At 59.5% G+C, this 15,694-nt stretch overlaps 2 protein-coding genes across 2 annotated transcripts in view; both read right to left on the reverse strand.

Moving 5' to 3' along the window:
• The window catches only part of CALML4 (calmodulin like 4), a 389,480-nt gene that overhangs the window by 13,373 nt on the left and 360,413 nt on the right, over positions 1 to 15,694 (reverse strand). The gene's annotated exons all lie outside the window — the stretch shown is intronic.
• On the reverse strand, positions 156 to 15,643 carry CLN6 (CLN6 transmembrane ER protein). The gene is made up of 7 exons (XM_017347926.3): positions 15,449 to 15,643; positions 8,075 to 8,189; positions 5,021 to 5,119; positions 4,230 to 4,418; positions 4,040 to 4,095; positions 3,150 to 3,272; positions 156 to 575 (listed from the first exon to the last, which is right to left on the reverse strand). The coding sequence occupies exons 1-7, from the start codon at positions 15,532 to 15,534 to the stop codon at positions 305 to 307; spliced, it is 939 nt and encodes a 312-aa protein (XP_017203415.3). The 5' UTR covers positions 15,535 to 15,643; the 3' UTR covers positions 156 to 304.

Genomic DNA, 15,694 nt, shown 5'->3' on the forward strand with positions numbered 1-15,694 from the left:
CACACTGGATTCCATCTGGAAAGATCCAAACCCAGGAGAGCACCTGACACACTCTTGCACACACGTGCGCCTTTCCATGCACACAGTGCACACCCCGCCATGCTCTTCAAACACTGGTTTTGCACACACACAGCACACAAGGAGGTCTCAACAAGTTCGTGGAAAATGTGTATTATGAAAAAAATATGCAGGGATTTCAAAAATGTTCTGCATCGAAATAAACCGATCTCGCGATTCCACTCTGCACAGAGCTTTGCGAACCCCCCACGGCCCCGTGCACCTGCGCGGGGGCGCGGGGCGGGGCTCAGTGCTGACTGCTGACGTGCAGGGTGTAGAAGGCCCAGGGCTCCGGGACGTAGATGACGCCCGGGTACTTCTTCCGGAGCACAGGGTCGTCCCACAGCCAGGCGACCCACAGCGCCACCAGCGCCAGGGTGAGGGCGAACGAGTAGACGAGGAAGAGGCCGTTGCTGTCCAGGAAGAGGCGCTTGCGCTTCTGGTGCAGCACGAGCGCCAGCATGGCGAAGAAGGTGAAGAGGAAGAGGATGAAGATCTGGCCCTCGGTGACCAGGTACCTGGGGAGGCGGGGGCGGGGCGAGGTGGGCACCATGGCAACCCCGCCCCGCCCCCGCGGCCCCGCCCTGGCAGCGCCTCTCAGCCGGCCTCCCTGACGGCTGGTGCAACTGTAGCACCGAGGGGCGCACAGCGCATGCCCACTCCTCGCTGACGTGCTGGTCTGAGTCCCGGCGGTGCCGCCTACGATTCGGCCTCCTGCTAAGGAGCCTGGGAGGCGGCAGCTGAGGGCTCAAGCGCTTGGGTCCCTGCCACCCACGGGGGAGACCTGGATTGAGTTTTGGGCTCCTGGCCTCAGCCTGGCCCAGTCCTGGCTGCTGTATTTAGGGAGTGAACCAGTAGATGGGAGATTGTCTCTGTGTTTCAAGTAAATGAAAAATAAACATTAGGGACCGGTGCTGTGGTGTGCTGGGTAAAGCTGTCACCTGCAGTGCCGGCATCCCATGTGGGTGCTGGTTCTAGTCCTGGCTGCTCCACTTCCTATCCAGCTCTCTGCTATGGCCTGGGAAAGCAGTGGAAGATGACCCAAGTCCTTGGGCCCCTGCACCCAGGTGGGAGACCCGGAAGAAGCTCCTGGCTCCAGATTGGCCCAGCTCCGGCCATTATGGCCATTTGGGGAGTGAACCAGAGGATGGGAAGGCTCTCTCTCTCTCTGCCTTTCCTTCTCTGTGTGTAATTCTGACTTTCAAATAAATAAATAATTCTTTAAAAAAGGTAAACACTAAAAGAAACCAGAACACCTAAAAGTGTGGATCGCTGGGTTCTGCTTCCCTGTGACACAGGCGGAGGAGGGACAAACACTCGCAGCGGTGGTTAGGGCCGCGTGGGACACCCACATCTCACGGGGGGGGGGCGCCTGGGTTGGAGCCCCAGCTCCTCGCTAACACACACCCTCGGTGGCAGCTCAGGAAGTGGGATTTTGCCACTCACAGACTTGGACTGAGTTCTAAGTCCTAGCTTCAGTCTGGCCAAGCTCGGCTGTTGTGGGCATCTGGGGTGTGAACCAGCGGATAGGAGCTTTCTCTGTCTCTATCTCTTTAATAAAAATTAAAAACAAACAAAGAAGAAAAACAAAAAGAGAAAGCAGCTGCCTCCTTTAGAGAGCACTGCTGTGTAGTTTGCCACACTCTCCACCCCTCCCTATCGCTAACTGCCGCATTCCTGATACCCACTCGGTTCCTGCTGGCTGTTGAGTCTGGGAGTGCAGCTGCCGCTGGTGGAAGCTGTCCTCACTGTCTCCCTGAAGGCTGCAAGGCAGCCTCAGACCTGGGTCCTCCAGCGACACTCCCCTGCCTCCAGGACCTGCAACCTGCAGTGCACAGGCTGCGTGGCCTCAGGGAAGTCAGGCGGGTCCTGGAGACTATTTTCTCTACAGCAGGGCCACGTGTGGCCCGACCTCTCAGGTCACAGCCAGGAGCAGTGCGCACCTCCGACTCGGCCAAGTGTGGCTCAGTGCGGGCCGCTGCCCCCGCACCAGCACAATGTGGAAAAGACGCAGCAGGAAGCACCCCAGGCCCGGGTGTGCCCTCCAGAAGCCTCCTGCTCCTTTCAGTCGTCCTCAGGGAGAGCAGAGCTGAGCCCAGGGGGACCCTACCAGACGGTGGGGGGAGGCCCTGGCGGTGGGGGGAGGCCCTGGGGGTGGGAAAGGCCCTGGGGGTGGGGGGAAGGCCCTGGGGGTGAGGGGGAGGTCCTGGGGGTGGGGAGGCCCTGGGGGTGGGGGGATGCCCTGGGGGTGGGGGGAAGGCCCTGGGGGGAGGGGGAGGTCCTGGGGGTGGGGGGGAGGCCCTGGGGTGAGGGGGAGGTCCTGGGGGTGGGGGGAAGGCCCTGGGGGTGGGAAAGGCCCTGGGGGTGGGGAGGATGCCCTGGGGTGAGGGGGAGGTCCTGGGGGTATGGGGGAGGTCCTGGGGTGTGGGGGGTGGCCCTGGGGGTGGGGGGAAGCCCTGGGGGTGGGAAAGGCCCTGGGGGTGGGAAAGGCCCTGGGGGTGAGGGGGAGGCCCTGGGGTGAGGGGGAGGTCCAGGGGGTGGGGGGAGGCCCTGGGGGTGGGGGGAGGCCCTGGAAGTGGAGGGAGGCCCTGGGGGTGGGGGCAGCCCCGGGCAGTGGCTGGGCACTTCTGGCCAGAGACAGCCCAGTCCACCAAGCCCTCCCTGACGCTCACAGCCCCGCGGCAGGGTGGGGAGCCCTGTAGGGGCAGAAGTGAGAGGAGGGGGTCAGGCTGAGGCCAGGATCCCGGCTGGCGGGAAGAGGAGCTGGAGAGAGGAGAGGGGCCCCGAAGGCCACGGCTCCCCCATTCCGCCCCGTCCTCACTGTCTCCAGAGTGGGAGGCTGGCAGGTGTCACCATGTCTGTTTCACACAAGAGGCAACGGAGGCCGGCGGGCGTGCTGGGACTCGGTGTTGGAGGTGGACCCTTTCAGTTCCGGGATGGAGACCCTGCCATCCCTGCCCTTCCTCCCCACTTCCTGCCGGCCCGGGACCCAGGAGGGGGCAGAGAGCGCCAGGCTCCTCTGGGCCATGCACGGGGCAGGCAGCCTGGGGTCCCTGCACCCCCGCCCCCGCGCAGCGCCCAGCCCCACTCACCAGTAGTAGAGGCCGCTGGGCCCCAGCAGGAGCAGCGCGGGCCCGGGCAGGGCGCTGTGGGCTCGGCAGGCCGTGAAGCAGCCGCTGAAGTACATGAAGAGGATGAGGAAGAAGGGGACGTACCTGCAACACACGGCACCTCAGCCACGGCCCAGGAGGGCGCCCCCGGGGTGTCCTGGTCCTTAGGGTGTCCAGGCCCGGGCCAGCCATGCGGGCTGGGGTCAGGAACACAGACGGGAACGGGACGCGAGGGCCCTGGGCTCCCTGGCTGCACGCGCAGGTGCAGGGGACGCAGGATGCTCACACCCCCACCCCCACCCCCACTCCCACCCAGGGGGCTGGCCTGGGAGACACCAGCACGCGGGGCCTCCCAAGGGCTCCCAAGGGCTCTGCGAAGCCTCCCACCCACGCTGGGCCACAGCCTGGGACCCCTCCCCTCTCCTCCCCCACTGCTCTGCGCCCGGGAGGACCTGGTCTCCGTGCCTGGGGCAGGTGAAGGTGGCAGGCTGCGGTGCCGGCCCCTTCCCGGCTCCCCCCAGCCCAGACCCCACCTCTGCCGGGTCCGAGCCCTCTCCCGGGGGTGCGGGAGACAGACCTCTGTCGACCCGAGGAGGGGAGCTCGAGCAGAGCTCCCCTAAGTGACCGAAGACGCCCTGCCCAGTGGGCTGGGGGTGTGGATCAGGGCGGCGCCCTTCCCCCAGCCCCGGGGACGACCCGGGCGGGACCGCAGCCGCGTGCTGCCCCCTCGTGGCCGCTGCGGGCACTGCGGCTGGCAAGGGGGAGGAGCTCGAGGCCGGCGGGGAGGCCGGCGCAGGACAGGACCGCAGCGGCGGAGCTCGCAGGGCCCGGGACGCCGTCTCCCCCGCCTGCACGCGGGGCCCGCCACTCACCACATGCAGTGGCCCAGGTACTCGTCGTAGTAGTAGAGCAGCTCGAAGGAGTCGATCTGCGGGGGCGCAGCAGGGTTAGGGGCCACTCCGCCACCCCTGCCGCCCGCCGTCCGGCCGAGGGAGCCCCGGGAGCAGCGGCCGCGGCCAGGGTGCGGGGCAGGTGCCTCCCGGGAGGCGCGCGGGGCCTCACCAGCGTCTCCGGCTTGAGGTTCTTGATGACCGGGTTCTCGCGGACCGACAGGTGGTGCTGGTAGCCGCTGAAGAGCAGGCGGTGGTTGACGGAGTCGCCCACCAGGTGGATGCTGGCGCCCATGATGAAGGTGATGATGCTGACGTAGACGACGGAGCGCGGCAGGGTGCGGGGGGACCGCTCGATGAGCTGGGGGCGGGGGGAGGGCGCGGCATGAGCCTCGACCCCAGACGCCGGCGTCCTGCCTCCCCCACCAGCCCGAACGCTCGGAGAGGCGTGGGCCCCCTCTCACTTCCCAGGGGCTGCAGGCGGCGGCCGGGCCTTCAGTGCAGGGAGCCAGGCTCTAGGAGCCCTGCCCCGGCCCCAGCCGTGCCCCGGGGTGGCTGGGCCAGCCTGCCCGAGGCAGCACGCAGGTGCCACTGAGCGAAGTGACGCGGAGGGGGGGGGGGGAATCCAGGGGCCAGCAGGCGGTGAGGGCGGCGTTAGAAGGCCCTGACTGCACAATGCAGAGTCGGGGCCCCTGCTGTTGCTGCCATGATGCCCCAATCACCGCCTCTCTAGCCACCTGTCCCCACCCACCTTCCCAGTGAGTCCCTGAGCTCTCCCTGGACACCTCAACCACTCCCTTCTGCCTCACACCTCCCGTGGCTTCCCAAGCAGGCCTGTCTACCGGCCCCAGGCCCTTGGCCCATCCCGCGCTCACCCCAGCAGCAGGCGAGCCTGGCACCTGCCCCCTGCTGGAAGGAGGAGGAGACCCGGGGGCGGGAGGGCGCAGGGGCGGGCCGGCCTACCTTCAGCAAGAGGAAGGGTGTGATGACGTTGTAGGCCATGTGGAAGTAGTCTCCGACGCTGGGCTTGTTGAGGGGGAACCATTCCAGAGGGAACACCAGCTGTGGAGGGGCGGGGGGAGGCGATGACACAGGCCTGGACCCGTGAGGCCCTGGGCGGCCAGTGTCCCCCTCCCCCACTCTGCTGGGGGCCACACAGGCGTGCGTCATTCCCGCCACGGTCTCTAGGGCACTGCGGTAGCCCCGGGGCGCAGGGGCTTTCAGACGGGGAAACTGAGTCCCGGAGCCGGCCGAACTGTGCACCTCCCCCTGGATAGCAGACTCAGCCGTGTCCAGACTCCACTGGGTGGTCCTGGGCCTCGGTCTCCCCACCTGCAGCACAAGGGCGGCCCAGGGGCTCTGGGCTCAGGATACCTGCGGGCCCAGGGTGGAGGAGGCTCTGAGGCATGGCCACTTCGGAGTCACGGCCCAGGTGGACAGCAGGGGAGCAGCGGGAAGGCCACGTGCTCTACATGTGAATCACGTGTGTGTCTCCTCCGACTCAGAACCGCCCCACAGACAACACTGAACCACAACGACGAAACCCTCAGGATGGGGGGATCTCAGCCCCGCCCCTGGCACGCATGCAGGCAGCAATGTCTTTTCATTTTATTTATCTACGTATTTATTGGAAGGGCATAGTGTGTGTGTGTGTGTGAGAGAGAGAGAGAGAGAGAGAGAGAAAGAGGTTGATTCTGCATACCCTGGTTCACTCCCCAAATGCCTGCAATAGCCAGGGTTGGGCCAGGTCAAACCAGGAGCCAGGAACTCCATCTGGGCCTCCCATGTGGACAGCAGGAGCCCAAAGGCTTGGGCCATCATCTGCTGTCCCCTGGGTGTGTCAGTAGGAAGCTGGTTTGGAAGCAGAGCAAGGACTCAGCTGCAGGTACTCTGATATGGGATGTGGGCTGTGCCACCACACCCACCTTAAGAATTCCTTTTCTTTTTTAGATTTTTTTTTATTTGAAAGGCAGGCCAAAGCCAGGAACCTGGGACACCACCCAGGTCTCCAACGTGGATAGCAGGGCCCAAGTATTTGGGTCATTTTCTGCTGTTTTCCCAGCTACATTAGCAGGGAGCTGGATCGGAAGTGGAGCAGCCGGGACTTGAACTGGTGTCCATACGGGATGCTGCCATTGCAGGCGGTGGCTCAACCCACTGTGCCACAATGCTAGTCCCTGTCAATGAATGCCAGCCCTATCTTTACCTGTATTAAAACATATGTTTGCTGAGATCCTCTTTGTGACAGCAAAGTCCCAGAGGTCACTGACTCCTCAACTTAACAGGACCAGGTAAATACTTAATGGTTCATTTTTACCGTGGAAGGTTAAGCAGCCATGAACAGAAATGATACCTTCATGTACTGACATGGAAAGACATCCACAACACAAGTGCAGGTGGTGTATAATATTAAAAAAAAATCTCACTTAGGTCAAGAAAATAATATCTGCTGGTATGAACAGAGAGAGGAGTGAAAGGATGTGCCCCAGACTGTCCAGGGTGAATGCAGGGAACTGTTCTTCATGTTGCAACCACCACGTGCTACTTTTAATGTGTAGTTTGTTTCTACAGTGAGCTTTGTAAATGTATACTCTGACAAAAAGTCCCAGTTACGTCACAGTCACAGCAGGTCTGCAGAAAGGGCAGCTAGCGCCTGCCCTAACTCCCGGACACTGGTGTCCAGGAAGCTGGGCTGGAGCCCCTTCAAGTTGGATCACAAAACTCATTTCCCCATCCCTACTGCTGGACACTGAAGTCACTCCCGAGGTTTGTTCTGATGTGCGTAGGTGACAGAGCTGACTCTCCCAGAGGAGGTGGCAGGCTCTGGGGATTCAGATGGAGGCTCCTCCACTTGAGCCCATTTCTGTCTCTGTCTTCAAGATTCCTCAGCTATAAAATTGGAATTGGTAACACTGCGGGTGTGAGAATTAAATAAACTTGAACACAGAAGAGCTTAGAAGAGAAGCAGCACTCAATGCTAACTGCTAGTGTTACCTTTCATCATTGTTGTTAATTCAACAACAACGTTTTGAGGACTTAACTGCATGAGGCACTATTGTAGGTACTAGCTATTACCTTGCCAGACTTTGCGATGTTGTGTTATCACTGGCATGTACGAGGCACCAGCTTCAGCACCAGACATGTGATTTTTACCCTGGACGCACACATAGAAAGCCAGCTGACATCTGGTGCTATCCCACGCAGTTTTAAAAATCAATTTATCACAAGTGAGGGGCTTCGGAGCTCTCAGTATCAATCCCTTGTGTGTGTGGAGACCCTGCACTGCCCTCTGACATATGAAGGCCGGGGGCGGGGGGCAGAAGGGATGGTTTCACCAAATGGCACTAAAATGAAATCTCCCCTACAGGAAAATAACAGCAGCTCCATGCAATGGGGATGCCCTGTTGCTTAGTCCATTGTCTGGGTTGGTGACTTGGCTAAACCTGTTCACCTGCTTCAAGACAGAGGCTGTGGGACAGGGGTGCGGGCTGTTGTGTGCATCCCATATACTGGAGCGCCAGTTCCAGGCATGTGGCCCCGGCTTCCTCTCCTGCTTCCTGCTAATGCGCCCTTGGCTCAAGGGGTGCCTTGAGCGATGGTTCAGGAGCTGGGCCCCTGCACCCCTGTGGGAGGCCCGGATGGCGTCCTGGATTCCTGTCTGCAGCCTGGCTCAGTCATGGCTGTTATGGGCATTCGGGGAGTGATCTAGTGAAAGGCACTGCTCTGCTTTTCAAAGAGATGAAAATAAATAGAGATTTGCAAAAACATTGACCATTGTTTTTTTACAAAAGGTGGAAGCTATTGGGGGGAGGCACAGCCTGACTGTCCGGCCTCGCCCTCCCCAGTGTGCTGCCACTGCCAGGTGGGCCACAGTGAAGGAATGGAAGGTGTGGACGTCTTGAAGGCCATCTCTCAGTGTTGAGGGACAGGGAGTGACCTGTGCAGGCCATGCAGCTCAGCCCGGGTGCCCTGGGTCTCCTGGATGCCGGGCAAGGCTGCCCACAGCTGCCCACTCACCATGGCAATGGGCCGGCCGAAGTCCAGCACCCAGTTCTGCAGTGTGAAGTAGACCCAGAGGTCGAGGTGGAAGGGAGCCGTGGGCTCGACGTCATCAGCCTGCGCCGACGCGTGTCTGGGAAGGAAGGGGACAATGCGTCAGCTCCTCCCCCGCCTGCTGCCGCGGCGGCCAGAACCTTCCAGAGACGGCTAGAGCCTTTGGGGGACGAGCTCGGAGCGCTCGGGGGCTGAGGCAGCAGGGGACCCGCGACTGCGCCCCGGGAATCTGCAGCCGGCGTCCTGGGGAGGGGGTGGGGCCACTCCAGCTGCCCTGTGACCCGGAAGGACTCTGCCACGCAGCCGCCATAACTGCCAGGCAGGCAGCTGTGTTCTGGGCGCGTTGCTGGCTGCTCGTGTATCGCCTCACGTCATCCTCTCCATCTCACAGGACTCCCGAGGGGCTGGAATGTCACCCCCACTGTGCAGGTGGGAAAGCCAAGGCCCCACAGGCTAAGTAACTCGCCTAGGGTCACAGCGCTGGCCATGGCGGGCATGTGGGGAGTGAACCAGTGGATGGAGGGTCTTTCCTGTCTCTCTGCCTTTCAAATAAATGAAAAGAGAGAAAAAAGTTCCTGGAAAAATGGGAGTGGGTGTTGGGCCTCACAGTTAATTAAGATGCCGTGTGCTACATCAGAGCTCCTGGGTTTGCTTGTTGGTTCAAGCTCCCGGCTCCAGCTTCCTCCTAATGCAGACCCTGGGCGGCAGCAGCGGTGGCACCGCCACCCGCGCGGAGGACGATTTGAGTCCTCGGCGCCTGGCTTTGGCCCTGGCCCAGCCCCAGCGCTCAGGACATTCAGGAAGTGAATGACAGGGTGGGGACGCTCTTTTTCTTTTTCAGATAAAAAAATAAAAGGTCATGAAAAATGACTATTATGAAAAGGGTATGGATTCCAGAATTTTTTGCACCAAAATAAACTCATCTTTCCATTTTCCACGGACTTTTTGAAACACCCTTGGATCTTTGTCGGCAAAGCAGTCAGCCACCTGCTGGTCACAGATGCACTGAAGTTCAAGGGCAGATGCCACCTCCTCCAGGGAGGCTTCCCTGATGAAAATCTGCCAGCCCTACTCCAAGGAGTGCTTTGCTCATTCAGTCTGGCCATGACGTCATGGGGCCATGCGGGCCCTCAATAAGAAGGTGACCCTAAGGTTCTCCCCCCATTCCGTCTCCCCATCAGTGTCCAGAACCTCTTCATAATGTCCCCTCTACTACGTGCACCCCTCCAGTGACGAGCAGCCTACTGTTTCCTCAGGGGAGTGTGCTGTGAGCAACACTGCTCACCACTTTTAAAAAGAGGTTTTTAAAATTTATTTGGAAGGCAGGGTGACAGATAAAGAAATGCAGAGAGCCCACCCATCCACTGGTTCACTCCCCAAATGGCTGCAACAGCCAGGAGCCAGGAACTCTATTTGGGTCTCCCATGTGGGCGCAGGGACTCAAGCACTTGGGCCATATTCTGCTGTCTTCCAGGTGCGTTAGCAGGGAGCTGGATCAGAAGCGGAGCAGCTGGGACTTGAACTGGTGCTCCAACACAGAATCTCGGCTTTGCAGGGCAGCAGCTTAACCTGCAGTGCCACCACACTGGCCCTACAGCAACCCCTTATACCCAGAAGGGGCAAGCACACGGATCATGTACCCCTCCGCACTTTGAGCTGGGCCCTTGGTTCACACTCAGTGTGAACTTACCTAAAACCAGCACAGTTACCAGTTACTCCTGTTTTAGTGGCAAACAGCAGCTCACGGGCACCTTGAACTTCCCGCTGTCGATGCTGCTGTGATACCCAGCAACCTTTTCAGTGAATTCCAGGGGTGACGCTCCCTGGGCTGATGGGGCACCGGGACTGGGAGGCCAGCTCTTGGGCGACCTCATCATCTGGCTGCAGGTACATGTGGAGTAGGCTTTCCCTGGGTCAACCAGGTCTTCCTGTCCCCAGCACTTATTGCACACCAACTGCATGCCAGGCCAGGAGCTCTACCCACATCAGCTCATCCTCAGTTCCTCCAGCTGGCAGGGGCTCTCATCTCCCACTTTGCAGACGGGCAGCGGGGGCTGAGAGGGGTTAAGTGCTTGGCCAAGGTCAGCCACGCAGTCCGGAGCTTCAGCGACTGCTCCTTTGGTCAGCCTATTTGCTCCCTCCTGCTGCTTTTGCGAACACATGATGTTTGTATGATGTAGGCTAGGCCAGAGGGACTTGGTGCAAAGACTCCTTGTTCTCTGTGGCTGCTGCTCCCAGGATATGGGGCCGCCTGTGGCCAAGGTTCTCCTCCCCAGCGATGGCTGGGGTGGGGGGACAGACAGCCCCATTTGTGCTGGCCCGTTCTCTCTGTCGAGGGAGCTGCCGCCCATGCTGGCTGTCCTCTGCAACCAGGGTGGGAAATGGACTAGCACGAATTCCAGACCTGGGCCTCTATGCACGCAAGACCCCTGCTCTTCTGCTTTTGATGATTATAATAAGCCGCATGGAGAATGAGGAGATCAGAGTGGGATTCACATGGCCTGGAACAGTGCGCAGGCCCGCGGGAAGGAAGGCAGCCTGGGCGCGGGTGTTTGAGCAGAGGGAAGCGGGCAGACAAGCAGCAGGTGCGCAGCACCAGAGGCCAGGAGGTGGCGGCCGGAGCGGCTCTTTGGAGTTGAGAAAAGAAGACAGGCTTCCCGGCGGTGGAGGGAGGGATGGGGGCGGGGTCCAGTGGGGTCTCCAGGTGGGGCAGAAGTTCAGGGAGGACCTGGGAGCACTGGTGATGACCAGCATGGAGACCCAGCCTGCCCGCTCCTCTTCAGGAAGCAGACAGTGGAAGCCTCCAGGCCAGACGCGCTTGGATGGAGCAGGAGGCTAAGAGTCTGAAACCTCCACGCTGGGCTGAGAGTGGGAGGCTTGGTACAGGAAATAAAGGGACTCTGGATCCCTGCGGGCAGCACCTAGCCGTGCGTCTCTGCAAGGTATGGGACTACTGTGATTGGAACGTGGTTTGACACCGAAACCCCAAAGTTCCTAAGCCAGCGGTACAGAGGGCGGAAACTCCATCCAGTCATGGTGTGTGGGAGGTCCTGGGGTCATGCCCTCCAATGGTAATTCTTTTCTTTACTCATTTTCATTTTATTTTTGAAAGTCAGAGAGACAGAGAGAAAGAGATCTTCCACTTACTGGTTCACTCCTCAAGTGCCTCCAACAACGAGGGATGCATCAGGCCCAAACCAGGAGCCTGCAACTCAACCTGCGTCTCCAACGTGGGTGGCAAGGACCCATGTCCTTGGGTCATCATCCGCAGCTTCCCAGGGTGCTCGTTAGCAGGAGGGGCATTGGAAGTGGAACCAAACCCAAATAATCAGATAAGGGATGCAGGCTTCCTAAGCATTGTCTATGTAGCTGCACCAAATGCTCACGCCAGATGGCAAGTCTTGTGAGAGAAGACTGGTTATAAAGGCTGTGTGGGGCCTAGCCTCTCCCTCTCCCTCTCTCTGCTTCTTGGCTTGTCCCTGATCCTTCCCCCACAGCTGTCCTGCCAATGCCATCTGCCACCTGCACGAGACACCAAACCAGTGGAGCCACCTGATCTTGGACTTGAACCTGTCTTTCCCTCCTAAGTAGCTCCCTTCAGGTATTCCATTATAGCGGTGAAACGCTCACACAGGTGGAACCCAGCCCGGGCTAGGGGCTCAGTTCCTACATCCTCTTCTACCTCGAGAAGGACCTTGGTCAGTGGGAATCCCTAGCATCAGTCCAATCTCACTTAGTACGGTAGGAAAGCAACGGAAACAAGCAAAACCCAGATGGCAAGGGCAGCCAGCCAGCTTAGGAATCAGGACAGAGCAGCATCTGCCCAGCTCTCTTCTCCTGGGACTCTGACCGTGGGAGGGAGGTCACACAGACAAAGGCCCTGTCCTTGGAATGATCAGGCTCAAGTCTGCCCCAAGTTCCTGACTCCACACACGGATCCCCAGCTCAGGACAGCAGCCCTCGCTCCCAGTCTCCCCTCAACTGCTGTGGAGAACCATGGGAAAAGTGCAGAGACAGGTAACCTGAAGCTAGGCTGTGGGCTTTGCTCCCTTCCACAGCTTTGCAAGTCTCCCACATGGGAAACTCGACACCCCGACAGCTGGGGAGCGCACACCGTCCAGTAGTCCAGGCAATCAGCCGCACCTGGAGGGCTGCCCAGGAGAAAAAGGGCAGGAATTCGTCCTGGAGATGTTGAGCAGGGACCCGTTAGAGGGGACTGCAGAGGGGAGGACGGTGGCTCAGCACACTGAGTGATGAAATACCAGACACGACTGCAAGTTTGAACAAAACGAGCAAATAACAAGAGGTAGGGGGAAAATAAAGGCCATGACAAATCCCAGGAAAAACAAAAGCCTTATTAGAAAGCAAATGTAACTGTTAATCATTACTTGGTTCTGAAGGGAATAACATTTACATGACTTAAATAATGTAACATTGTACATTGATTTTCGGGGTTTAGAATCAATCTTCAAACAAAATGTAGAAGATAATTATGGCTGAAATGCAAGTAGATGCTGCCAACCTTGACAACATGAAAGCAAAACTAGAGGTGACAAGTGGGGGGAAAAGGGCAGGGTTACAGTGGGGGGCTAACAGTCTCTTTTTAAAAGGAGTCAAGCTTACCTATGGCTGAACCAAGCAAGGAGTAACTGCCAAGGCCACATGATAGGGGAGGTAATAAGCGAGTCAATTCATAACAGGAAGGCAGGAAGTCAGGAGGTAATATTTAAAATCGATAAACCAAGAAATAGCAATTGAGCGTAGCTTTTAAAAGTGTGGACTTTGGAGACCAGCCGGGTTTATGTTCCAGCTCACTCACTAAGCAGATCCTGAGATAGACTTAACTTCTTGGGACTCAATGTTGTCATCTGTAAAATGGGAGTTAACCTCAAGAATTGTGGTTAGGGAGGCTGGCACTGTGGTGCAGTGGGTACAGCTGCTGCCTGCGGTGTCGGCATCCCAGATGGGCTCCAATTTAAGTCCTGGCTGCTCCACTTCCAACCCAGCTCCCTGCTAATGTACCTGGAAGGGCAGCAGAACATGGCCCAAGTGCTTCGGGCCCCTGAACCCACGTGGGAGACCCAGAAGAAGATCATAGGTTCAGGTCGGTCCAGCTCTGGCTGTTGCGGCCATTAGGGGAGTGAAACAGCAGGTGGAAGATCTCTCTCTCTCTGTCTCCCCACCTCCAACTCTGCCTTTCAAATAAATAAATAAATCTTAAAAAAAAAAAGAATGGTAGTTGAATTAATTAATGCAAAAACTTAGAGCCTTGTCAACAGAAAGTATTACACAATACTTGCTATATTATAAAGGTATTACTTAGAAATCTGAATTTAACTCTGATAGAAAAGCAGCTCACGTGGTTGTCTCTGGTGCCAGGGAGGGGTGGAAGGGCACGACTGCTTTTAAAACTCTGACTTCTGTGTTGTCAATGCACAAAATCTGTCAGCAGAGCAGGCAGCACCTGCAAGCGGCTACCTGGTGAGGTCGTGCGCGTCTTGTTACAAGAGGTATGTAAGAGAAGCACAGCACAGGACGTGCAAGCACACCCAGAACTGGACAAGATGATTCCGCCTACAGTCGTGAGCAGCACTGATACAGCCAGAGACCCCACGAATGGGGGAGAAGACCCCTGGGAGAGAGATGGTACCTCTCACCATCCCCAGGGCCAGGCTGGCCAGTGGAAAGCTCATTACTGCTCAGCAGCCAACGTGGAGGAGCAGGGATGGACAGCACTGACCAGAGCTCTGGCCTTGGGGCCTGGCTCTTGACAGGGAATGACACGATGTCTCTGGGCCTCAGTCTTTCAATCTGTGCATTGGGAGTGACACTCGGCAGCCACTGCAAAAACCAAGCGACAGGCTAGACCTGGGTGGCCCCAGCAGAGAGTGGAGATCCTCTCTGGTACCCACAGGCTGTTCTCTGGGCGGCCACAGCTCAGGGCAGCCAGAGACCCCCAACTTGACAGGGGCTCAGTAGAGACACCCCAGGGGCAGAGGAGAGTTGGCAGGTGGGCTGGGAGGAGAGGCCCCAGGGGACCCATTCCGCAGTGACAGCCCAGGCTGGAGGCTCCTTAGCTCACCCAAGCCTATGTCCTCATCCATAAAACCATACTTAGCTCAGAGACCAAAGCGAGGCTTAGACCAGAGAGTGAGTCGGGAGGCACACAGTTGGGTCATGGGTCCCTTAAAGACGGGGGGGTGCATGGCGGGGGGGGTTGCTCCTGGGCAAAGATCACACAGACTAAGGGCAGCACCACTAGGCCCTGTCATCTAGCGGAGATGCCCACCTACCCACGTCATGCGGCACAGGACTGTGTTTGGTAAATCATTTCAAAGCAAAAACGGAAATCCAGCCTACGGTGCCCCCAAAGGGCTATCTCAGACTCCTGTCCTCACCCACATCAAACCACAGGCTTCCTAAGACCCACCCTGAGCGCAATGCACCAGCGCTCACAAACCTTCCACGGCTCCCGGTGCCCAAGGGATGAAGGCAGCATCCCTGGCGAGCCACCCAGATCAGGAGCCAGGGCGAGGCACCAACGCCCACCAGCCCCCACTCAGGCGCAGGGTCTCACCCTGCCCCAAGAGGCAGCACCTCATCAGAACCCTGCAGCCCCGGCTCTCACTCGGGAGTGGGGAGCCTTTTTTTTTTTCTCTCTATTTGGATGTTTATAGCATCATTTGCAGGACATAGAAAATGATTAACTTAAAAATAGCTGGCTATCATAGATTCATTGACTTCGGAGTCCTGTCTGGGCCTTTTACTGCGAAAGGCTTTTCCCCACACTCTTGCCCTGCCCTTCCCGGGAGCCGCCCGGGTTTCTTCTCACTCCTACTTGGGCTCCTGCCCCTCCAAGCTTCATCCTGCGCGCCTCTTGGTGCCTGGACATCGGAGCACGGGGCTGAACGCGCGCTGAACAAAATCCGTGCCGCTGGTCGCTCAGGCCGCCCTCCCGCTCTGCCTCAGCGGCCGGGAGAAGCCAGGCGCCCTCCCCGCTGCCACACTGGCCCGCCCTGGGCTACCCCGGGCCAGGAGTACACCCCGATTAACTCAGCCTCCAGGTCCCACGCGGCCCAGAACCTGCAGGTGCGCTGGGAGCCGAGGCAGCGCCCTCGCTTCCCCGTACCCGGAACTCCCTGCGCTCCCCAGCCCTGCGGGGCCCGAGGTCACCCAGGAAGAGAGAGGAACACCGAGGCTGGGCGCGGGCGAGCGGGCGCGGGAGCAGCCGCACCGGTGCAGCCCGGCCCGCCCCAGGCTCCGCTTCGTCGGGCTGGCCGCCCGCGCCCCGCCAGTCCCCGAGCAGGGACTCGGCTCCCGCTGCCGGCGCGCGCCCACCTGGCCTGCAGGAAGGAGGCGCCCGGCTGCGCCCCGGGGCCGCCCGCCGTTCCCGGGTGCTGCCGCCTCCGCGCCGCGGCCTCCATGGCTGCCCCGCCGGCCGGGCTCCGGCCCGCCTTCCGAAGTAAGACGCCGGCGCCGCTGGCCCGGCAGCGGCGATTACGAACGCGGAGCGCGGGGGCGGGCCGGAGCGGGCGAGCGCGGGGCCGGGGAGGAGCGTGCAGGGCCGCAGGGCCGGAGCGGGGC

The sequence above is a fragment of the Oryctolagus cuniculus genome, chromosome 12 (assembly GCF_964237555.1).
Source record: "Oryctolagus cuniculus chromosome 12, mOryCun1.1, whole genome shotgun sequence".
Lineage (NCBI taxonomy): Eukaryota > Metazoa > Chordata > Mammalia > Lagomorpha > Leporidae > Oryctolagus > Oryctolagus cuniculus.